The sequence below is a fragment of the Odontesthes bonariensis genome, chromosome 24, assembly GCF_027942865.1.
Source record: "Odontesthes bonariensis isolate fOdoBon6 chromosome 24, fOdoBon6.hap1, whole genome shotgun sequence".
Taxonomy (NCBI): Eukaryota; Metazoa; Chordata; class Actinopteri; order Atheriniformes; family Atherinopsidae; genus Odontesthes; species Odontesthes bonariensis.
In genome coordinates this window covers 29,353,810-29,378,785 of record NC_134529.1, presented here as the reverse complement: position 1 = coordinate 29,378,785, position 24,976 = coordinate 29,353,810, and the positions used below count along the sequence as shown (strand labels likewise).

Sequence of the window (24,976 nt, the reverse complement as noted above, 5' to 3'; positions counted from 1 at the left end):
ACTAGAAAGTCATTCAGCTTTCACAAGGTAGCTTGTGGCTGTAAAAAGATGGTTGTTGTGGTGTGAGGAGCAGATCTATATAGGGAGTATAGGGAATTACTCACAGAGTCTGGTCCTTTATTTATTATTTATTTTTTCGTTAGCACAAGTTTCTTGTGTTTACCTTGAATAGGGATGGCTCAGGTGATCCTGAAACATCCCATAGTTAAGCTGCTATAGGCCTAGACTGCTGGGGGGCCTCATCTGTCACACCTTTCCTCACTTTACTCTCTTTATGTATATGTGACATTATTGTGGTCATTAACTCGTGTTTCCCTGTTCCAACAGATATCCTTTGAATGGTGTTACGGTGTTTGTTGTCCCCCCCTTTCTGTCTTCTCAAACCCCAGCTGGTGGAGGCGGATGGCCACCCTTCCTGAGTCTGGTTCTGCCAGAGGTTTCTTCCTGTTCAAAGGGAGTCGTTTCTCTCCACAGTCGCCTCAGGCACGCTCAGGCCGGGAGATTGGACCGAAAAACAAAAAGTTTTCAGTGCAATCTGTTGGTTTTCTTAGCTAGGAAATTGTTTTTGAATTGGCTCTATATGAACGAATTGGATTATTTTATGAATTATGATTATTATTAATTAATTGAATTCCAATTGGCTTGAATTGGACTTACTATCTAAGTGCCTTGAGATGACATTTGTTGTATTTGGCGCTATATAAATAAAAATGAATTGAATTGAATTCACTACTGGTGGGGGTTGAATGGCATCTTGCATATGTTTGATGATGCTGGTAATGTTCTCATATTCATCAGAGTGGTTGTCTTCAGTTCCAGAGGTCCGCTTGACGTCTTAAAATAACAGCATGTTAAGTTGGGAGCCATGTGGGTCGGGTGACCCATTGACTATAACTGAGTTGTTTGTACATATCCGAGCTTGGATATTTAATTCCACACCAATACGTGCCATGGTGTAGTTTGTTGAAACACGTGTAGTTGGCGTTTATTGAGTTGATTCCTTGCGTCGTCCTCTCTGGCGTCTGTGCGTCCTTGCACCATTTGTCCTCGTGTTGTTCATCCTCGGCGTGTGTTCTGCCCTCATTAAAGAGTCCCCCTTCTTCAATTAGACAGACAGATGTCTCCCATCACACACTGGTCAGATTTGGTAGATTTATTCAAACTGACAGCATGTAAATAGGTGTAAAACTAAAATGGAGAAACAAGATAAAACACACAATCAGCATAAAATATGTAATCACTAAAATATCTAATACAGACCCCCAAACATAGGGCCTACAACTAGCCTAGAAAACTACTATAGCATCTAGCTGGATATATGAAATAGTATGTCAAAGATCAATAGCTTTCACTTCGATGAAATTACAAAAATATGCAGAAATATAGACATTATATATTTATCCTAACAATATCCTTCAAAAATACTTACAGACGATGCTTCTATAAGTGATTTCAAAGAGGATGGATTAAGATGTAGCTGCTGCTCACACTACCATGCCAATACTGGTCTGAATTTCAATATGACTGCCCAAATGTTAAGCCCAACCCCAAAAGCAAAGACACCACCTAGTGGCAGGAGGAGGAAATAGCACACTAATTACTTTTCTAATTACACTGAAATGAACTCAGTCCAGAACAGCGTGTGTTCCTCCTTGTCGTTCCGGTTGGCAGCTTGGCTCCTCCGTTGGCTCTGGGATCTTCCTTCAGTGGTTGACGTGAACCCGCGTCGTTCTCTGCCATCTTCACAGCGGTATGCGTCATCAGAAGGCCCTGGAATGGATCTCGTTACCATTTGGAATGCCGGTGCTTCCTTCTCAGGCCCTCCACCTAGTGGTCAGGCTGGAAGTCATGGCGTGAAGTGGAAGCTGATGGTGATTTTACCTGCTGACACAGAGAGACAGAATAAGTTTTGCAATATTGTAACATATTTCCTTGTGTGAGTGGAATGGAGTGGCCTGGTTACAGACTCCGTGTGTAAAAGAATTGCAAAAGGTCTCATGTGTATGTTAGATGTTTTCCTTATTCTAATATGCATAAGGACAATAGACTTTTGTCCATGGCAGTCCTGTTTCCTCACAACACTACGCTAATTTGATTTTAGAGTGTCATTTTCTGGCAGGGTGTTATAAACAATGTTGTTTGAGGTTAATAGCAAGAAATGTATTAATTTGGGTTATTGCAGAATTGACAAAGTGAGCTGGGAATAATCTCTGTTAGCAGAGCCTCTTTTGGTATTTTGCTGGGAATACTTCAATTCAGTTCGACCACATGTCGACCTATTACTAAGCAATTATTAAATCTATCGTCAGGTGTTCAAATGGTCTGTCTGTGGTGGGTGAGTGGGTGTGATTGTTTTGTTTTACCTGTTATACGTTGCACAAACCATTCATGATTGACGAAACTTGAAGAAAATCTGAAAATCCTTTAGTGAAAACAGTGTTGGGTTATGGCATCACTATTCCCCCCTTTTGACACATGGTTCAACCCATGTGTCAGTTATGCAAAGTGAGGAAAGAAATGTTTAGGCAGGAAAGATTTATCGTCAGGTGCACATCACACAGCTTCCTTTTGTGCGGCATTGGAGCGTCTTTTCCTGTGGTGTGGCGAAGGACTGTATCGCTGTAAGAGATGTGGGAATTGTGACAGGAATCGATACAAGCAAAGGGTCAGTAGCAGTGGGTTGAAGTGTCGCTCTTTTCGCAGCGGCATCGGCTCTTGCATTTCCTAGAGAGACTGGATCTGAGTTGTTAGTGTGAGCGAGGCATTTACAAACAGCAATTGACCTCGGGAGCAAGATGGCTTCCAGCAGAGCTGCAACTTTGTCATGATGGAGAATGGGTTTTCCATCAGATTTTAGGAATTGTCTGTGTTTCCACAGAGTGCCGAAATCATGCACAACACCAAAAGCATATCTAGAGTCAGTGTATATAGTTACAGTTTTGTTGCTTGCTAGTCTGCATGCCTCCGTCAGGGCGATCAGTTCAGCCGCTTGTGCAGAGTAGTGAGAGGGGAGTGAACTGGAGACCAGAGTTTCATGGTTAGTTACAACAGCAAAACCAACTTTGTTGTGACCAGTTTGTGGGTCGCGTGAAGCAGATCCATCTACAAAGAGAATCAAGTCAGGATTTGTTAATGGTGTTTCTTGTAGGTCTGGTCTTGGGGTGCAAATCTCTTGAAGAACAGCGACACAGTTATGTTGTTCTCCATCGTCTGGTCTGGGGAGGAGAGTGGCAGGGTTTAAGATATTACAGCGTTTGACAGTGACGTTAGACATTTCTAAAAGTACAGTGTTGTATCGTAGCCATCGTGCTGTAGAAAGGTGAGACATTTTCTGTTCAAGTAAAATCATGGACACAGCATGTGGAACCAGGAGAGTTACATCAGAATAGACCTGCAAAGTGGGATGCAAATCTTTACGTCATCAGCATATTGTAACGAAGTAGTGTCTGGAGAGAAAACAAAGGATTCAAGACTGTCTGAACGCTTCATTGGCTTTCACAGTATTCTTGAAACAGACGTGTGGATTTATGGCCTCGTGTGCTGTTTGCAGACCCTGAACAACACGCCACTGTGTTGGCTGATCTTTATCTCTGATCTTCTTATCAGGAAATAAAAGTGTGCGTTTTGGAGAATCATCACCTGGGACAATGACTCCTGCTGTCTTAAGAGACTCAAAGAATCGATGGCTTCTTGTTTAACTGAATTACAAAGTTTAAAGTCTGATTTTGGAGTGATGACAACATTTTCACAAACTTTGAAAAACATCATACTTACCGACAGTCCACAGTGACTTGGAGACCTCCTGTAAGGCTGTTTGAGTACAGTGTTTTCTTTGGACAAACAACAAAAGTTTTTTAGAAGTGCTTTTAGTTACCAGCTGGATTTTTCCTTTGGGTGTGCACATAGATATCACTTTTTCTTTTTTTTTTTTCTTTCTTGGATCACTGCAGTGTAGGTGAGAAACATAAAACAGATTGGTCAGATTTTCTTGCTAATCGGCTGCACGCTTACATGATTTCATAACGGGGCTTAAATCTTCCCAACTATGTGATGTGTGTTTTTCTAGTGGGATGTGTGGGCCTGAATGAGACTAGTGCAGCACATTTATGTTGTGTCCAATAAATGTGTTTCAATGCGAATTTGTCAAACCTCTCCTTTAACCAGCCTTCTTCATATGATTCATCAGGTGGCACATAAGGAATGCATTCCAGGTCCTCTGGTGTCCTAAAGTCGTTTGCTTTTCTTGGCTGAAACAAAACTCAGAAGCATGTTAAAGTTTGCAATTTCCATTGGTTAGCTAAAGTCATGTTCAGGGTGTGGTAGACAAGGTGTGTGAAGGAGTTGGTGCGTTGAGATTAGACAAAGCCTAATTTGCAAATTCAGTCTCTACCTATCAAGTTAATAGAACAGACTTCAGAGAGCAAGAATGCGTATTTGAAGCTTGAATGTGACCCGTCTACAAATTTGAATAGGACAGTACCTTCTTTGCAAGTTGGTTTGGCTCATCAGCAGGAGTCCATTTCCTTCTGGCAGCCTCCAAACCACTGTCAGTCCGATTTATCTGCTGGTGTCGATGAGGTGTTTCTGGGACAGTCACGTCTCCAGTGTCCGCTTTGGGCACAAGTGAAACACACTTTTCTTGGAATTTTCTTTTGTTTCCTGTAACTGCCATGTCGCTCCCCTGTTGTTCCCCGTGTGTGTGGAGTCCACATAATCCACTCGCCATTGGTTTCAACTCCTTCGCATGTAAATGGAATCGGTATCTGTGTATATCTCTCACCTCGTGTCTCTGCCTCTGTCCTCCACATTTGTAAACAATCTCTTTGAATTTTGTTCTGTCTTATTATTTCCCGTTCCCTTTTCTTCAGTTTTTCTTCTAACTTTGATATGTCTTTTAAAATAAAGGATCCCCCTATTGGGAACCCAAACTCATTCGTCCAAACATTTAGATATTTTAAACTTCTTTCCCCACATTTCTTTCTCATAACGTCAACAAGTGCCCCCCCCCGGAGGCCGCGCTCCCTCAACGGGGACCCTGCTTCCCACCCCAACTAGGAAGCGTCGTACGACTGATTATTCTCCTGCTTCTTTTCTTAAGTTTACAAGCAGTAAAAAACTACATTAGACAAACATTTACAAACATTTAACGTCCCTCTGCTTCGTTTTCTTAAGTTCACAAGCAGTAAAAAACTTTGCCACCTGCTAAGATCATGAGAAATGGAAATGCTAAAACCCAAATTTGAAATAATAATTTAGAAGTCAATATTTCAGTACTCACCAGATGGTTTTTCGCTGAATTGTGTTCGTTGAAATCTCAGCGGCAACGATTTAGGACATTACACGGTTAGCCCTCTCGTCTTAAAAACTAAACAGACGTTCGGAGGCTGAATTATATAATTCAGGACGGCCAATCGCTTCCCGTGTCTCGTCCCAACCGACTGCGCGTGAGTCCTGCCGAAACAACGCCAAAACTGTCGTGGAAATTTTGTCTGAACTCCCTATTAAGATTTTGCTTACCTTCCTATTACATCTGATGAGAAGTGAAATAGAGACTTTCAATGTTTCTGCCGGCCGGCCACGTGTTTATTTTCTTCTGCAAAAGAGGTCAGTCCTCACCAGTCAGCGTTCATGGTGAAAAAAGACCCAGAACAAGGGGAATCAAAAGCATTTATACAGGAGGAAGGGGCTTTGTTCTTTCAGGTGTGTATTTCTTCAACTGTCTCCTTGCCACACCCCCTGGGGGAAAGTCTCATGCTTTGGAGAAGGGTGTAGAATCTGGTAACAATGGTCATTCAAATGATTATTTTCTATGTGTTAATCAAGAGACGAATAGTCTGCAGACATTGGATTTACAACAAGGTGTCATCTAAGAGACAAAAGGTTAGCAGACATCGAATTTACCATAACAGAACACTGACTACTTAGAAGTACTTCACACAACCATACTGAAAAAAAATCCCTTTAAAAAGAGAAGCTACACTTGAAGTTTGTGTTCCATTTGATTTAATAGTTTTACAGTGCATTGATACTTTACGAGAATAAGTCATTTATTTGCTTTTTTATAGTTGTTAGTTTACTTTTACATCTTTAGACAGTAACAGTAGGTGTTTAAAGTGTTAAAAGCGAAAGAAGCTTTGCAAATTAGCTGTGTCATGTCATGTCATGTCATGTCACTAAATACTGAAGTGGGTGAATGAGTGCAGCTGGGGACAATGAATACAGGTGACGTGAGTGAAAAGCAATGGCAAAAACTAAGACATGACTACGCATGATAAAAACACAAAACCAAAAACATGGGGAAAACCCCATGAACGTGACAGTAACAAGTTATGATATTTTAAGAAATAACAGATTTCTTCACCCAGTCACTGCCAAGCTGTCTCCTTGGAGTCAGCGGCCCAGCGGAAACGGCGGTGGCAGTAATCACCTGAGCAAAAAAATGATAAAAAAGAAAAATGACTTTAATAGGTTGTAAAGGCTGAATGCAATGAGAAAATGTTCAAACCTGCAGAGATAATACAATATTTATTTATTTTTTAAAAGTATTTTTTGGGGCTTTTTATGCCTTTATAGTTAAGACAGTTTGAGAGAGACAGGAAGCAGGGGCAGAGAGAGGGGAAAGACACGCAGCACAGGGCCGCTCGGTGCGGGAGTCGAACCGGGGCCAGGTACAGCGAGGACTGTAGCCTCTGTACATGGGGCGGCCGCTTAACCCGCCCCATAATACAATATTTATTACTCTGTTATATTTGATCCCATTGAAACATCACATTATATTACAAAGTCCATCCATCCATCCATCATCTTCCGCTGGTCCGGGGATCGGGTCGCGGGGGCAGCAGCTTGAGCAAAGAGACCCAGACGTCCCTGTCCCCAGCCACTTCCTCCAGCTCTTCTGGGGGGACCCCGAGGCGTTCCCAGGCCAGCCGAGAAACATAGTCTCTCCAACGTGTCCTGGGTCTTCCCCGGGGCCTCCTCCCAGTGGGACGGGCCCGGAACACCTCACCGGGGAGGCGTCCAGGAGGCATTCTCACTAGATGCCCGAGCCACCTCATCTGACTCCTCTCGATGCGGAGGAGCAGCGGTTCTACTCCGAGCCCCTCCCGGATGACCGAGCTTCTCACCCTATCTCTAAGGGAGAGCCCAGACACCCTGCGGAGGAAACTCATTTCGGCCGCTTGTATTCGCGATCTCGTTCTTTCGGTCACTACCCACAGCTCGTGACCATAGGTGAGGGTAGGAACATAGATTGACCGGTAAATCGAGAGCTTGGCCTTCTGGCTCAGCTCCTTCTTCACCACGACGGGCCGGTGCAGAGCCCGCATCACTGCAGACGCCGCACCGATCCGTCTGTCAATCTCCTGCTCCATTCGTCCCTCACTCGTGAACAAGACCCCGAGATACTTGAACTCCTCCACTTGGGGAAGGATCTCATTCCCGACCCGGAGAGGGCATTCCACCCTTTTCCGGCCGAAGACCATGGTCTCGGATTTGGAGGTGCTGATTCTCATCCCAGCCGCTTCACATTCGGCTGCGAACCGCTCCAGTGAGAGCTGAAGGTCACGGCCTGAGGACGCCAACAGAACCACATCGTCCGCAAAGAGCAGAGACCCGATTCTGAGGTCGCCAAACCGGACCCCCTCAACGCCCTGGCTGCGCCTAGAAATTCTGTCCATAAAAATTATGAACAGAATCGGTGACAAAGGGCAGCCCTGACGGAGTCCAACCCTCACAGGAAACATGTCCGACTTACTGCCGGCAATGCGGACCAAACTCTGACACCGGTCATACAGGGACCGAACAGCCTGTATCAAAGAGTCCGGCACTCCATACTCCCGGAGCACCCCCCACAAGAGTCCCCGAGGGACACGGTCGAACGCCTTCTCCAAGTCCACAAAACACATGTAGACCGGTTGGGCGAACTCCCATGCACCCTCCAGGACCCTGCGGAGGGTATAGAGCTGGTCCACTGTTCCACGGCCAGGACGAAAACCACACTGCACCTCCTGAATCCGAGATTCGACTATCCGTCGGATCCTCCTCTCCAGTACCCCCGAATAGACCTTACCAGGGAGGCTGAGGAGTGTGATCCCCCTATAGTTGGAACACACCCTCCGGTCCCCCTTTTTAAAGAGAGAATCAGAGTGGTGTTTTGTTGTTGGACTTCTGTGCTCATCACGGACTGTCCATAACGAACACCATGTTCAGGCATAAGGGTGTCCATATGTGCACCTGGCACCAGGACACCCTAGGCCTCAGCTCGATGATCGACTTTGTGGTTGTATCGTCGGACTTGCGGCCGTATGTCCTGGACACTCGGGTGAAGAGAGGGGCGGAGCTGTCAACTGATCACCACCTGGTGGTGAGTTGGCTCCGCTGGTGGGGGAGGAAGCCGGTCAGACCTGGCAGGCCCAAACGTATTGTGAGGGTCTGTTGGGAACGGCTGGCGGAATCCCCTGTAAGGAGGAGTTTCAACTCCCACCTCCGGCAGAGCTTCAACCATGTCCCGAGGGAGGTGGGGGACATTGAGCCCGAATGGGCCATGTTCCGTGCCTCCATTGTTGAGGCGGCCGACCGGAGCTGTGGCCGTAAGGTAGTTGGTGCCTGTCGTGGCGGCAATCCCCGAACCCGCTGGTGGACACCAGTGGTGAGGGAGGCCGTCAAGCTGAAGAAGGAGTCCTATCGGGCCTTTTTGGCCAGTGGGACTCTGGAAGCAGCTGATGGGTACCGACAGGCCAAGCGGAACGCAGCCTCGGCGGTTGCTGAGGCAAAAACTCGGGCTTGGGAAGAGTTCGGGGAGGCCATGGAGAACGACTTCCGGACGGCCTCGAGGAGATTCTGGTCCGCCATCCGGCGGCTCAGGGGGGGGAAGCGGTGCACCGTCAACACCGTGTATGGTGAGGGCGGGGCTCTGCTGACTTCTACAAGGGACGTCGTGAGTCGGTGGGGGGAATACTTCAAGGGCCTCCTCAATCCTACCGACACGCCTTCCGATGAGGAAGCAGAGTTGGGGAGCTCGGACGTGGGACCTCCCATCTCTGGGGCTGAGGTCGCCGAGGTGGTCAAAAAACTCCTCGGTGGCAAGGCCCCGGGGGTGGATGAGGTCCGTCCTGAGTTCCTCAAGGCTCTGGATGTTGTGGGGCTGTCTTGGTTGACACGCCTCTGCAGCATCGCGTGGACATCGGGGGCAGTGCCTCTGGACTGGCAGATTGGAGTGGTGGTCCCCCTCTTTAAAAAGGGGGATATTACAAAGTTATAATGGAAAATGGATTCCATTAAAAATGATGTAAAATGGGTTATAGAGTAAATGTATAATCAAATGACCTAATTGTAACACAAATATTATGTTAGAAATGATAAAAAGTCTTACTGACTGGTGTCATGTAGAGTAAATGTTTAAGTGCATAATACGGCATACTGCGCATGTGTGACGCGGCCCTGAGTTCTATGCACACAGCTGGGCAAGTTATATCATTCAGGCAGTCTATCAGCTGTGGGGGGTGATGTCAGCGTGTTGGTCGTGTCTATGTTAAATAAACAAACGCATTAGAAATATAATGTCGTCCGCCTCGCGCTACTTGGGAATGTAAACGCCACATGGTGTCAGGAGTCAACTGGATTTGAGCTGAGAAACGTCGGACGTGAGTGGGAAGAACCGGAGTGTGCATCACCATGGCGAAGTTTACCCCACCGGAGCAGTTTGACTTCTCAAAGCCCGAAGCATGGCCTGACTGGAAGCTAAGATTCGGCAGGTATCGTATAGCTTCACTGCTAACGGAGGAGGAGGAAAAAGTGCAGGTAAATGCATTGATTTATTCCATGGGAGCCGAGGCTGAGCACATTTTCAAGGCATTCACGTTTAATAGAGCAACGGATGCGGATAAATACGACGTTGTGATGGCTAAATTTGATGAACATTTCATTCCGAGACGAAACGTGATCTATGAGCGTGCTAAGTTTCACTCAAGAGTTCAACAACCAGGCGAGAGTGTGGAAGCATTCGTCAGGCAACTGTATGAACTAGCTGAAAACTGTGATTTTGGAGCACTAAAAGAGGAACAAATGCGGGATCGCATAGTGATCGGAATTAGAGATAAACAGGTGTCGCTGAAACTGCAAATGAAAAGTGATTTAACATTGAAGACTGCCATTGAAACAGCCAGGCATTGTGAGCTGATCAAGTCACAGAATACAGAGAGAGGGCACGGCGCAGAGCATGTGGACAATGTAAAATCGGTGTGGAAAACTGAACATAAGAGATATGGAAACATGGCAAAGATAAACAAGAAGACGAAAAAGGGAGCGTGCACGAGATGTGGGCGTAGTCATACGGAGGCGGAGCAGTGCAAAGCAAGAGGAAAAAGATGCATGAAGTGCAACAAAATTGGGCACTTTGCGGCTGTGTGCTATTCAAAAGCTGTTCAAGAGGTAACCGAAGCTGAAGAGGATGACACAGTGTTCCTAGGCTCAGTAGAGCTAAAACAAAAAGATGCACCACTAGCAGGGGATGAGCCACCATGGCGCGCCACTTTAGATGTAGCAGATACGCCAGTGTCATTTAAGATAGATTCCGGTGCAGATACCTCAATCATGTCTGAAGCCACATATGAAACACTGCGGAGCAAGCCTAAACTCAGTGAAGTGAAGAACACCCTTCAGAGTCCAGGTGGCACTGTGGCCACAAGGGGGCAGTTTTTAGCTAAATTAAGAGCTAATATCAGTGGGAAACTGCGGAATTGCTGCTTCAGAGTAGTTGTAGTTAAAACTAATGGGGAAAATCTCCTGAGCAGAACAGTGGCAACCAGACTGGGCCTAATTAAGCACATAGAGGAGATCAGCACATTCAGTGGCTTAGGCACACTGAAAGGAGAACCAGTGAGAATCATACTCAAAGAAGGCGCAGAGCCATACAGCATCGCTACGCCACGGCAAGTTCCAATTCCACTCCTCCGTAAGGTCGAAGAGGAGTTAAAGAGAATGGAGTCGTTGGGCATAATAGAAAAAGTTACTGATCCGACCGAATGGTGCGCGCGCCCATGGTACTTGTAATGAAAAAGAATGGAAAAATAAGAATTTGCGTGGACCTGAAAAGGCTAAATGAAAATGTAAAACGTGAAAAGTTTATCTTACCTACCTTGGATGACATCATGCCCAAGCTAGCGAAGTGTACTGTGTTCTCCAGCCTCGACGCCGAGAGCGGATTCTGGCAAATTCCTCTAGAAGAGGAAAGTGCACGTCTGACCACCTTCATCACGCCCCAAGGCAGATACTATTTTAAGCGCCTACCGTTTGGGATCACATCGGCGCCCGAGATCTTTCAGCGAAAGATGTCTGAGCTACTGCATGGGCACGAGGGGACAGTCGTGTACATGGACGACATATTGGTCTGCGGAGAAACACAGGAAATACACGACCAGAGGCTAAAGCGAGTCATGGAGACGATCACCGCCGCAGGTTTACGACTCAACAAAGACAAATGCAGGCTTAGCCAACCAGAGCTGAACTTCCTGGGACAGGTCGTGACCAAGGATGGCATAGCCCCAATCCAGAGAGGGTCAAAGCCATAACAACAATGGAACCACCTCAGAATGTGAGTGAGCTGAGACGGCTGCTTGGTATGGTGAACTACATTGGCCGTTACCTACCAAACCTCTCCACGGTGTTACAGCCGCTCAACGAGCTGCTCAAGACTGAGCGTGACTGGTGCTGGGGTCCTCAGCAAGACAGAGCGTTCACAGATGTGAAACGGTTAATCTCATCAGCACCAGTCTTGGAGTTCTTTGATCCAGCGAAGCCAACCGTCGTCAGTGCAGACGCAAGCAGTTACGGGCTCGGAGGAGTCCTCCTGCAGAGCCATGAAGGGGTCCTGAAGCCTGTTGCGTTCTGTTCGCGTACGTTGACTGATGCCGAGAAGAGATACGCTCAGATCGAAAAAGAGTGCCTTGCTGGAGTGTGGGCCTCTGAGCGTTTCTACCAGTATCTTTGTGGCTTAGAGAGCTACAAGCTGCTTACAGACCACAAGCCACTGACAACTCTAATAAACACAAAAGACCTCGACACCACACCGATTCGGTGTCAGCGCCTGCTTATCAGGTTAATGAAGTTTAACCCAGTCGCAGAATATGTTCCAGGCAAACACTTAATCGTCGCAGACGCCCTATCTAGGCAACCCATGGCGGACACCAATCCAGGTGACCTAGAAGGGGAGGTGAAAGCGTACGTGGACTCAGTGGAGGATGACCTGAGAGTGAGGAAGCCGATCATCGAGCAGATAAAAGATCAGGCAAGAACAGATGCTGAGCTCCAGAGTGTCCTCAAGTATGTCCAAAATGGGTGGCCGGAACACTTAAAGAGTGTAGCTGTCAGAGCAAGCACCTACTTCAGAGAGCGCGGCTCACTCAGTGAGGCCAATGGATTGCTGCGACGTGGCAAGCAGATTGTGATTCCTAGCAGTATGAGAGACTACATGTTGCAGAAGATTCACGAGGGCCACCAAGGCCTTACCAAGTGCCGAGAACGGTACAATGGCGCTGTGTGGTGGCCGGGCATCGCCAGTGATGTGAAAAAGCTTGTGATGTCATGTAAACATTGCAGCATCTACAGACCGAGTCAAAACAGAGAACCGTTGATCGCTACACCATTGCCAGATCTACCATGGCAAAAGCTCGCAGCTGACCTGTGCGAGTTCAAAGGTCGTCACTACTTGATCGTGATCGACTACTTCTCCAGATGGCTCGAGATCCTCGACTTACCAAAGACAAACTCAGAAACCGTCATACAAAAGCTGAAAAGCATCTTCACACGCTATGGGATTCCAGAGGAGATCATGACAGATAACGGCCCGCAGTTCTCAGCCGAACAGTTTAGAAACTTTACAGCTGAGTACGACTTCCAGCACGTTACTTCAAGCCCTCATTTCCCACAATCCAACGGTATGGCAGAACGAGCGGTGAAGACGGCAAAAGGGATTCTCAAGCAAGACAACCCTCATCTAGCTCTTCTGAGCTATCGATCAACACCAACAGAGCCAACTAGGCAAAGTCCCGCCAAGTTGCTAATGGGTCGTGAAATCCGAACAACACTCCCTGTACTCAAAGAGAGCCTGCGGCCAATGTGGCCAAATCTAGAGACTGTCAAGGAAAAGGACGCAAAAGCAAAACAGTCCTATGCGAAGTACTACAACCGCAGGTACTCCACCAAGCCTCTACTACCACTCTCCATCGGCGATAAAGTCAGATTGAAGATTGACGGAGAAAAGGCTTGGACAACATCAGCGACTGTGCAGCGCCAAGAGGCTGCGCCACGTTCCTTTACACTGGAGACGGAGCGAGGCGACACACCGCGACGGAATCGGCGCCACATCCGGCTGGTCAACCAGGAGCTGTCATCACCGCGAAAGATGGATGTTCCTCAGCCGACGGATCAAGATGGACAGCATGAGCCAGCTGAGCAGGGCTTAACCACCGCCAGTGCTCCTGCTGACACGCCTGGTTCCTCTGGACACCCAACTTCAGTCGTCACCAGGTTTGGTCGGACTGTTAAACCAAACCCCAGGTATGCAAGTTAGTTGGGATGATGGACAAAAGGGCAGAATAAATCCCTTCTCATCTCAAGGGACTGTGGCAGTCTACCCACACCCTTAGTTACTGTTGAGGAAAAAAAAAACAAAAAAAAAAACAGGAGAAACTTTGTAAGAATGTTTTTCCTGTTGGGCATGACTGAGATAATGTGGGTGTACAAGATTAAACGTATAGTTAAAGTTAACAGTCCATGTTGGTATAGTGTTTTGCCTACTATACTTGAAAAGGGGGGGAGATGTCATGTAGAGTAAATGTTTAAGTGCATAATACGGCATACTGCGCATGTGTGACTCGGCCCTGAGTTCTATGCACACAGCTGGGCAAGTTATATCAATCAGGCAGTCTATCAGCTGTGGGGGGTGATGTCAGCGTGTTGGTCGTGTCTATGTTAAATAAACAAACGCATTAGAAATATAATGTCGTCCGCCTCGCGCTACTTGGGAATGTAAACGCCACAACTGGATCATGTGAAGCTGGGATTTTTACTCCACCAGCTTCTTTCAGGTTTGATAGTAATTACAGCCCGTTAAGAGGCTAAACTACTCTGTTGTAACTTGTATGAAGTTAGTTTTAAGTTGGATATTCGACAGACATTCGCAACAAGCCACTCCAACATTTCAAGTGCAGCCGTATTGCAGACTTTACAGTAAACACACGGAGAGGACGACTGCAGCGTGTTCCAACTTCCTGTTTTCAAAATAAAATAAAAATGAAAAAATGTGATATTTAAAGGGATAATCCGGAGTAAAATGCACTTTAGATCAATTTACGGGATGTTGGGAGTACATACGTTGAGTTGACATCAAAATCATGTCATTCGGATGTGTTTTGAGAATTTCAATTTGACCGTTTTTAGCCAAAAGTCGTTAGCCTGGAGGTGACGGGGGCATATGATGTCACCGCTACAAAACGCTATTTTTATACCTCTTCTACAGCTCCAAACAACATAACACTTACGTGGTAGTGAGTAGAGGGTCCCTAAAGCCAAACAGAAGTGTCCCGAGGTCTTCATGTGGTCAGATATAGAGTCCAGAATGAATTTAATCAAGCCAGTACCTTTCCGGAAATGTGTCTGCTGCAGCTGCCGCTACAGACCGTGGTGAAGTTGGTTTGATATTGGTTTGAAAAAAAAAGACACCTTATTTCCTTATTGTGAATATCTGTCGAAAATCCAATATCAAACTAACTTCACCACGGTCTTTTTATGAATTTTTATATGTAAATTTTTGCTCAATAGCTTCCAGGTCATGTGATCAATTGACTCCAAATCAGTTTGGGATCATGCAACTACACTGGCTGCATGAGATACACCTTTTATTTTTACATTTTAGATCTGTTCATATTTTTTTATTAATACTTATATGTAAATATTAGCATTTTTGCTCAATAGCTTCCATGTCATGTGATTAATTGACTCCAAATCAGTGTGGGATCATGTAACTAAACTTGCTACTTGAGATACACCTTTTATTTTTACAATTCAGTTCTGTTCATAATTTTCAATAACTTTATACACAGTAGCTCATCTCTGCTTTAAAGGTAGGGTAGGAGATCCTGGATTTTGAGTCCAGCGAAGCTGCATTTTGAAAATACACAGGTAAAAAGTCCCAACCCTTTTCTTCACTTTCCAATTAAGGGGACATAAACAGTAGACTAACTGGTTTTATACGATTAATTTTGCAAAATATATACTAACTGGTTTTATATGATTACTTTTGCATACATTGGTGAATGACAAAAAAAATAAATAAATAATAAAAAAAATATATATATATACACACACATACACACTCACTCTCTGTTCCAGCCACTCCATCCAAGGGCAGACAGTGGAGCACGTGGAAGTTTTTAGGTACCTGGGCACCGTCTAATGTCTGTGAGAGACCGGAGCCACACCAAAGACAATTTTCTGTTGTTGTGCCACCTGACATTTTTGGGGGCAATCTGTCTTTACTTCTGTATGCTACAAAAAAAATAAAAAATTAACGCTATTTGAAATTCCACTAACCGTTAAGTATCAACAAGTGTCTAATTTATGAAAACCTGGTGCATGTGTAACCAGGGGATGTTACACAGGTCAAAACTTTGACTACGCCAGTCTCATTAAGGGTGAGGCATCACTAGGGCTGCTGTACACAAACAATTTCCCCTGCAGGTTTGAAAGAACTTGAGGACACAGTTGTTGCAAAACATATACTTTCCTTTATTTTCTTCTTCTTGTATAAAACATTCTAAATGTGCAGAGAGGGCAGGCGAGTAATAAAAGCACAGTGCTACTCTGATATTAACATGTATAGTACACATTGCGAACTTGAAGCACAGCAAACAAAGAAAACCAACACAGAAGTTAGTACATGATCTTACTGCTTAGCAGTGGACTGTGTTCACAATGTAGAGGTATACATTTGAGACAGTCACTAGGGTTAGGGGCAGGGGCATAAAAAGAGAGCACGTCAGAGATGCAACAGGGAGCAAGACCGTGTAATGCTTTAAACACTGTTAGCAGAATCTTAAAGTCAGTTCTATAGGAGACAGGCAGCCAATGTAGGCCTGCTAGAACAGGAGATGATGAACACTAAGAGGTGGACAGTAATTGGAAAAACGAAACAACTACATTGCGAACTTCCTGCACAGCAAACGAAGAAAACTAAAACAAATAAAAAAAAAAACAAACTCCAAACAAAGGGGAAAAAAACACAGCAATCAAGGCACAGCAAACAAAGAAAACCAACACAAACAAGAAAATAAATAATTAATAAATAAATAAATAATAAATAATTGCACACCTCTACACAGTAATCACAGCACACAGATGTTTACAGCACAAAGTTCGCAATGTAGAGGTATCATGCAACCATATTAAAAGCATACCATAACCATAAAAGCACAGCAAATAAAACAGACCCCTGACCCCTAAAAACACTTTGTACACAACGGGGCAGGGCACAGGGGAACTATAGCTTCACATTGCTAAATTGTGGACTATTGTAGTTTCATGCCAATTTGCTTACCATTGGCATGTTCTCGGCCTCCCTCACGTGGTCCTCCACAGGATCCACAACCAGGTCCTCCACAGGGTCCTTTTCAGTCACCAGGTTGAATGAGGGATCACCGGTCCGAGAGGAAGACGTACACACAAATGGACAGTAAAGGGTCAGGTGTGCGCACACACACTTCAGTCTTTCCTTCCAACAGAGGTAACTTATCCGGGTAACCAGTACACCTGTGTACTTGTCTTACAATCAGCTGACTGGTTGGATCAAGTTTGTGGTGGGTTCATAAAGGAAGAGGGGCGGCAGCAACCCACTTACTGTACAGGTCGGTCATGGACATGATGTACTTATGTCCTCTTTCCGTTTCCTTCAGTGGACCAACAAGGTCCAGCCCGATGACGGTCCAGGGATCTGTAACCTGACAAAAATGCCTCATATTTATGTCACCTACATTTTGCAGATGGATACATAAAAGTAACACACATTGTGTATGTTTTTTCTTGAAAGAATGCAAACCGCCTGCTTGAATTGAATAAAAACTCGCTACCTTTATGGGATGCAGGGCTGGGGCATCCGTTTGGATGGGGTCATTGAGCTGACACTTGTGGCCGCATCTCACCTTAGACAAATAATAACAACACATAGGAGACTTCTTTCCACTCACATTTTTACTGCGTGTGACGACAAAATCAGACACAATGAGGAACTAGGCATACAAGATGATATGAATAAAATTCTGAATAAAAGTAGGCTTCTTACTTACCCAGTTCTCGACGTCCTTTGCCTGGCCGTCCCAGAAATAGCCAGCAATAGTTTTATTTCTAGTACCCCTTACACCTCTGTGGTTGCCAGACCCAGGGAGATTGTGGCACTCGTTAAGGACGGCAGTTTTTTCCGCGTCACTGGTCACCACCAGCCGCATGTACTGCCGCTTTGGTTCGACATAAAATATGCGACGATCTATTAAAACAAGAAAAATTATAGGCCTAACGAATTTAGACTTTTTGATAAGGCTACGTGAGGTTAAGTCCTGATCGCACATCATCTCCTTGGCTCGCTGTCGTGAACGCTGCCTTTATAAGTGCTAGTCAGCATCAAGTGACAGTTCTGACAAACATTGACATTCTGACAAAACAGAGTAAAACAACAAAATGTAATAACATGATTAATGACAGCAATAAATGCGCCTCCGCTTCCGAGGAAGCGGATAGGTAGGCCTATAATTGCTTTCAGTACAAAGTTTTTCAATGCGCAGCGAACCTTCCATCTTTCCTCCTTCCCCCAGAGGGGCAAAACTTGCCCCATCTCTAAAAACGTTTTTACATTCTCATAAAAGCCTTCCATCTTCTGTCAGGAGTCAGACCACAGATTCTCTCCTCCTACTCAACTAGGTCTGTGCTACTCAAATTAAGTAGCTGAGGTAAAACTGTCGTAAATACGCGCCCGGATATCCGGAGTACTCACATCCGGTAAGCACTCACGTCGGGTCGCTACAGAGTGATGTAAAAAGATTTCAAAAGGATTTTTATAAGGCTCTGAGCCTTGAATAACTTTACTCAATCACATTAACTCAACACAGCTAAATTCAAAGCATTCAAAAGACAAAGTAAATAACTAAAATATAATGTAAAATATAAAGTCTAATATAAAGTCATATACAAACAAACCAATAAAATACGCCAGGGGGACAAAGTAGTTTAGAAATAAAATACTAGATTTAAATAAAAATCCTGTTAAGTTTACAGAGATTATACGTTTAAATAGCTCTTTTGTTTATAGATATATATTTGATTTTGCCTAATTATTGACATGTACTTGAATATGTAATGCCCCCATTTTCTGTCATTATTATTATTATTATTATTGTTTATTTATTTATTTTTCTCAATTTTCTCATCACTGTATAAACACTTTCATTCTTACTAGCATTACTACTATCATTATTACTGTTTTTCCCTTTATTTATTTCATTTATTGCATTGTTCATTTATTTAACTTTGCTATCTATGCTTATATGTGTTTTTTTTTCCCCTTTACAGCAGTATATGGGTGTTGTGGGTGGGTGGGTTCTGTTTGTTAAAAATAAATCAAATCCAATTCAAGATATTGTATTTAAATGAATCTTACTTTGTGCTTTCTTGAATAAAAAATATACTTTAAAAAAAATAGCTCATTTGTTTGTACAGTCACAAATTGAAAAATGTACAGAAAGAAACAGTGTAGTTCCATGCGCACCTGGGTGATGACCCGTCTATGTTCAGAAAGATGGTGTAATGTGCTTCATATTTTCACTTGAAAGATATGTCGTATCCCTTGAAAGAATTAGCTTATATATGCACGAACTTTAATGACTTAAATACTTTATTAAGCCCAAAGGGAAATGATACATTATTGTTATATACACAAATTAGCCATAAGATTAAAACCACTGACAGGTAAAGTGAGCAACACTTCTCATCTTAATCCAGTGCAGTGTTCTGCTGGGAAAATCTGCATCCTGGTGGATGGATTTCACTTTGACACCCATCTAAACATCTCTGCCACCCATATCACCTTATCAGTGATGTCCAGCATTACACCATCAGTTGTTAACAAGCCCCCCTCCTTTATTGTTCCCTCTCTTTCTACAGTCTGAAAGCCAGGTACAGAGGTGTTAAGAGTCATTCCAACCTCCAAGCTCGTCCATTAATTGGTAGCAATCTGATGAAGAGAATATGGTTTGAACTTCCTCCTCATTTTCTGTTCATTTTGTTCCTGCCCTGCATTGCAACACCTCCTCTTAAACTCATTTGGATGGGGTTTTAAATAAGACAAAAAAGCAGCAACATGCTTCTCTGTGTTTCCTCACTTTGTAAAATATGGTGGGTTGAAAGTACCAGACTTCTAATCTTTTGAAATGAACCTGAAACAAGTCTATCTTATGCAGATGTAAAATATTGTTTATTAACAGATATAAAAAGAGTACAAAAACAGTAAGGTTTTCAACACGAATTTGTTTGAAAATTGGGGAATTAAGATTACACAGTGATGGAGCACACTGTTCTGTGGAAAGAATTAATATCCATGCTAGGGCTGGGCAACGATTAAAATGTTTAATCTAATTAATCACATGATTTCCCTGATTAATCACGATTAATCGCATTTGTACGCAAAATCCAAAATGAATCCAAAAGTAGTGTATAGCTTTTAGCATTTAGCTTTATTTTAAATGTGCTGCCATATGAATGAAAGTGCCATAACATTAGTTGTGCAAACACACTTTTAACATCAGCATCTTTCTGTAGTTTTTATGTAGAAGCCTCGCTCCACTGTCTGTTTCCTTGAATGACTTGCTGCTATCAGTTGTGTGTTTTGCCTTTAAGTGATATTTTAGACTGGAACTACTACGCTGAGAAGACAATTCAACTTGGCAGTGTTTACAGATGACTTTGGTTCTGTCGACTCCGCCGTCTGAAAAAGTTCCGTACCCTTCTCCATGTTTGGTGGATCTGCCGATTACTTTCTTTTCCGGTTCCGCAGCAGACAGCAGCAGACTTTTGCGCTAATGTGCGATAAAATATTTGTCTGTGTTAAATAATTAGTGAGTTAACGCGATAATAAGGAGTTAACTCGCCCAGCCCTAATCCATGCATGTGCTTCATGCACTGGATTGTGTGAATAAAGAAAGTAAACAACTTGGATATATTGGAAGTTTCACAGGATGGTTCCATTCAGATTGTTTTGCACTTTTCTTTAAATTAGAAATGCTGTTTGAATTTGGACATTTTGGTCATATTCTTGGTGCAAGGCAAAAAAAAAGAATCATAAAATTTCAGACAGAAAGACATAAATGATAGAATGAAAATAACAGCACTACTCTTAAGTGGGTGTGTTTAACAAAATGACAAATACTAAAATGCGTTCTGTCAGTGCTGTCCTGGGGCTCATGACAGAAAGGTTATGCTGCTGGACAGCTTCCAACGCCGACAGCCCCACTGACCAGAATGGCTTTGCTGAAGCTTGCTTGGATGCTGTTGATGGTCAGATTCTTCACACAACCCACATAGGCCTTCCTGGTAGCAATGCTTTCTGGGAGGAATTGATCTGAGAGGAGGAAGAATTGATGAGAAAAGACTGCAACAAGAGAAAATCAGAAGAAGTTGCTGTTGTCGCCAGCTTACGTGGAGCTCCACCAATGAATACTGGCTTCCTGGTGTCCGTGGAACTGGGGTTCACAGGTCCAACAACATGGCTGATCTCAGAGTCCACATCCAGCTGGACAACGTTGGCATCCCGGATCACTGAGGGCAGAATGCATTTAGTCCTAAAGCTCTTTGAATAGCCATATTTTATAGACCAAGGCACATAAACTCACTATGGTGACTCCTTTTTCTCTTATCGGCCTGAGGTGATTCTAAAGTATTATTCAAATACCTGCACACTCAAGTGGTGGAGAAAACATTTAATTGATTTAGTAGAGAAAAGTAACAATGTTTTATATAGAATATCCTTTACAAGTAAACTTAAGAGTCTATAAGTACTGTTACTATGACAAGTCCATCTAGTAATAGCTTAGTCAGGACTGCAAACCAGGTCAAATGGGTTTTTAAAGAACCAACTGGAGTTTGTGTATTTGATTACATTTTACATCATGGCATTATTTTTTTGCACGACACAAGAAAATATGTTATGCCATGCAAACAATAATGTCCTGCTCAAAATCAGAACAAATGATGTCATGTTGTTGAGCTTTAAATTTGTTTATTCAAATCCATTTGAGCCAAAGTTATTTCACCAGACAGCGAGCCGCAGTCAGTGCTGTTTGGTTTTTACAAGCCATAATTTGGACTTTTAATGCCCTTCTTCCTTGCCATTGCCATATTTATATTTTTAGATCATCTAAATATCAGGTCTTAACTCAGCTTTTGATAAACACAGTTATGTTAGTTTTGTATTGCAACAGAGCCATACAGATACTTCATTTCCATCAGAGCTAAGACGGTTAAAAAAGCATTTAATGTTATGTTATGCTGTCGAACAAATCCCCTGCTCACTCTTTTCAGCTATGTCTCCTAATTACTTGAAAGGCTTCTGAATGCTGACCATAAAATCTCACCTGTAATTTTGTGCCAGGTGCCACCACACACACCCTGTCTTGGCGAAACCTTGGTGAAGAACTCATGGGTGCCATCGTTTACAAGAACCACCACCTGAAATAAAAATCATGAAATGAAAAAAAGAAATAACGTCTTGTATCTAGAGGAAGACCTTGCAGTTGGACCAAACTAAAGAGGATGTTGTGGATAACTGTGAGGACTCACTGCGCCTCCATGAATGTACATAGTGAAAAAACCCTCTGCTGTGCGCACATGTAGTAGCACACCAGATGCCACACGAGGGCGCACTTCTATCACCAGCTCAAATTTCAGCCCCAGCTCAAACGATTCATCTGCAGAAAGGAGCAAAGACAGAAAGATAAAGTGAGTTTTGGATACCTTACCTGGATTGACCTTTGCCTTTTCACCCCATTAACATCTTTTTCTGTTTTGGGAGCATGTGTGAAATCACTCGACTCATTCAAAGCTGATCCTGTTTCCTTGTGAGGGCCCTCACCATTCCTTCATCCTCCTCCATCCCCTCTAAACACTGACCCAAATTCCCTCCAGCTGTGCTGAGGATATCACGTTCCTTCATCCAGACACACTTTCTCAATGCACACAAGATGGTGAGAATGGCTCGAGTGTTGATGAACCATGTGACATAACAGATGTTTAGCTTGAAAACATTTGTTGATATTGTCAAAAATATATGCTATGTCAACATTTCAGAGGAGGAATACACAAAATCAGCACTTTGGATACTTAATAATTAAATATAGTTTATGATTTCTTTGCAGTTGATGAGATAAATGTGTATAACTGAGAGAAACAGACCCAGAATGACATATCCTCCTTCCTCAGAGAAGAATGTTCCTGCCTCAGAGAGCCCTTCGAAGCATGGGGTAACCCCAAATGTCTCTGCCACAGAGGACAGCCTCTGTCCATCAAGCTGAAGGTTCTTCAAACAGCCAGTAAAACTATATGCAGAGTTTCTCTGGAGAGAAATACAAGAAACAGAGTATTTCCCACACAGCAAGCTGACAAACAAATCTCAGAAAGAAATGAAAGTGGAACACTTGAAAGATGTAGTAACCAATCTTACAAGGATAACTTCATTAGCCATAACATCAAGCATAAAACAACTGATTACACAATTACATTAAACTTATAATACATGTATACTGTACGTACAGTGGATAACAAGATCGTGTGATTAAAAGGTTCCCCTCAGCTCTGAGGAGTTTATTGTTTGATGCTCTGACCCACAGCTTAAACTTACCATTTTGTTATACTGTTACTGATCTCTCACTGAATTGTTCTGGGATATGAGGGGAACATAAGGGTTCCTTGATATTATGAAGGATTTCTGACATGTGCTATTCCTTTGTTATCCTTATATATATTGTTCAAATTGATTTATAGATGTAATTTTTCTTTAGACTCTTCACCAATGCCCTTATGAGGAATTTTAACATGAAGGGCAAGGGGAAAAAGGGCAAAAAAAACGATGGAAATGGCGAAGATTTACAGAGCAATACAAGGTAAGCCCATATTTCACGTTGAAGGGAAAAAAATTTTGCTCCTGCCAATCTCTGAAAATTGACTTGATTGGACAAAACATTTCCTTCCCTGTTAACTTTTAAAATACAATGGCTGATTGTTTTGTATTAATAGTTGATGCATAGCATGAGCAACATATTTTTGCTTACAGATATGCAGACTTGGTGTATGAACACAGTTTGCCTTTGCATATTTCTTATCATTTGTCTTTTTCTACTTGTACAGATGGAGTCATGCAATTTGATAATATGGCCACTGAGGAACTTATAAGGATACATGCTTCAGAGCATTTAAAGCATGCGCCGCAAAAGAGTGGAGAGGGGGCTTCAAAGTCACTCGAGGGCTGATTTTGTTTGAAGAAACTTTGCTCAGCTTGTGGGTGAGAAATGTCATGACATGGCCTAATTACGCCGCGTGCCTTGTTGTTCGGTCCATATGAATATTGTTTAAGGTTAGAATGAGCTTGTTTACGATAATGGCGAAAGCCAGGCGCCTTAGAGAGATTGGGCTTGAGCCACGTACGCATTGTATGAAGCAGGGCAGTATAAAAGAGTGTCACAAAATGAGGTCAAAGGGAATTTCTGGACATTCTGAAATGCACATGTCTCTGTGACGGTTTGTTCAATAAATTCCCCATGAGAGGCTGACTACGGCAGTTCCGACTCCTTTTTCTCCACAACAAGCTATGTGGCTAATAGTATTGTTTTACATGTGCATATGACACTGTAGCTGCTGTCCTCAGTGTGTTGCATTTTTTTATTATTTTTTTTATTAATGAAAGTATAGACAAAGGGAATGTGTGTTATTCCATTCCAATATCCATTTATCTGTGTAAAAAGTATTTTAATAGTCCAAGAAGTGTCATTTTATTTATTGTATTTACCACTTTGTTTTTTTCAAACTTTAGGGTTATAAAGATGGGGAAAACAGCAGTCGCGGTTGGATTGTGATTTATTGTTAACCTGACTGTAGTCTCATGTCCTGAAGGTAGGAACCTGTTTCTTGTATCAGTTCATTTTACTGTAGCTTCATTTGGCTCAGCAGCAGATTTGAAGTGGAAATGTATCATGCCTTGGTATGCATTTCCAGTTACCGTCTGCTGGTGAGAAGGTCAAATAAAGCTATAGGAAAATGAACTGGAACAGCATGCCACTACAGTTATGCATAGAAACTATAAGCAATACAGTATAAAACCAATGTCTAAAATGAGTCCGAATTTGACATCGAAAAGACATCCACAAAGACCACATTTGGACTAGAAATAGCTCCTATACAGACGTACTGTGGACGTCATAAATGGACGTTCAATAGACGTCGAAAAAAGACGTTGCTTGGAGTAACAGTCTGCACCTTCAGGTGACCAAAATTTGACGTCCAAAAATGACTTAGAAAAGACGTCGTATGAACGTCTCTTTGCTCAGTGGGTAAGGGTTAAAAGGTAAGGTCAAATCCAAATGTACACTTCCTTCTGTGATACTGCTGTAAGCTAATCTCTTGCAAATAAACAGTGTAGTTTTAGAGGATGACTTTATACAGAACCCAGTATTAGTTCTACTTTGTCACCTACAAGCTGAGGTCTGTACAGCAAAGCAGGATCAGAGTCTCAGTGCGATGACTTCAGGTTCAGCTCTGGATTTTCTGTATCACCATGGTAACTCATGCCTCAGCTGCTCGGAGGCAGCTGTTTCTGCTCCTGTTTGGAATATCATGTATCTTTAGCATAAAATTGAACTCTAATTGGCTTGAATTGGACTATATTATTTAA

At 43.3% G+C, this 24,976-nt stretch overlaps 1 protein-coding gene and 1 long non-coding RNA gene across 2 annotated transcripts in view; both read right to left on the bottom strand.

Moving 5' to 3' along the window:
* Window positions 1-560: 560 nt before the first annotated feature.
* On the bottom strand, window positions 561-5,422 carry LOC142375063 (uncharacterized). Its single transcript, XR_012768871.1, has 3 exons — window positions 5,279-5,422; window positions 1,602-4,611; window positions 561-1,188 (listed from the first exon to the last, which is right to left on the bottom strand). It is a non-coding gene; the product is annotated as an uncharacterized LOC142375063 (long non-coding RNA).
* Window positions 5,423-18,948: 13,526 nt separating this feature from the next.
* Window positions 18,949-24,976, bottom strand: part of lama4 (laminin, alpha 4) — a 43,486-nt gene continuing 37,458 nt past the window's right edge. The window contains exons 36-40 of the mRNA XM_075458610.1: window positions 22,486-22,645; window positions 21,874-22,001; window positions 21,669-21,762; window positions 20,734-20,853; window positions 18,949-20,656 (exon numbers count right to left, since the gene is read on the bottom strand). Of these exons, the coding sequence (XP_075314725.1) occupies window positions 20,511-20,656; window positions 20,734-20,853; window positions 21,669-21,762; window positions 21,874-22,001; window positions 22,486-22,645 (648 nt within the window). The 3' untranslated portion in view covers window positions 18,949-20,510. The remainder of the gene's footprint in view (window positions 20,657-20,733; window positions 20,854-21,668; window positions 21,763-21,873; window positions 22,002-22,485; window positions 22,646-24,976) is intronic.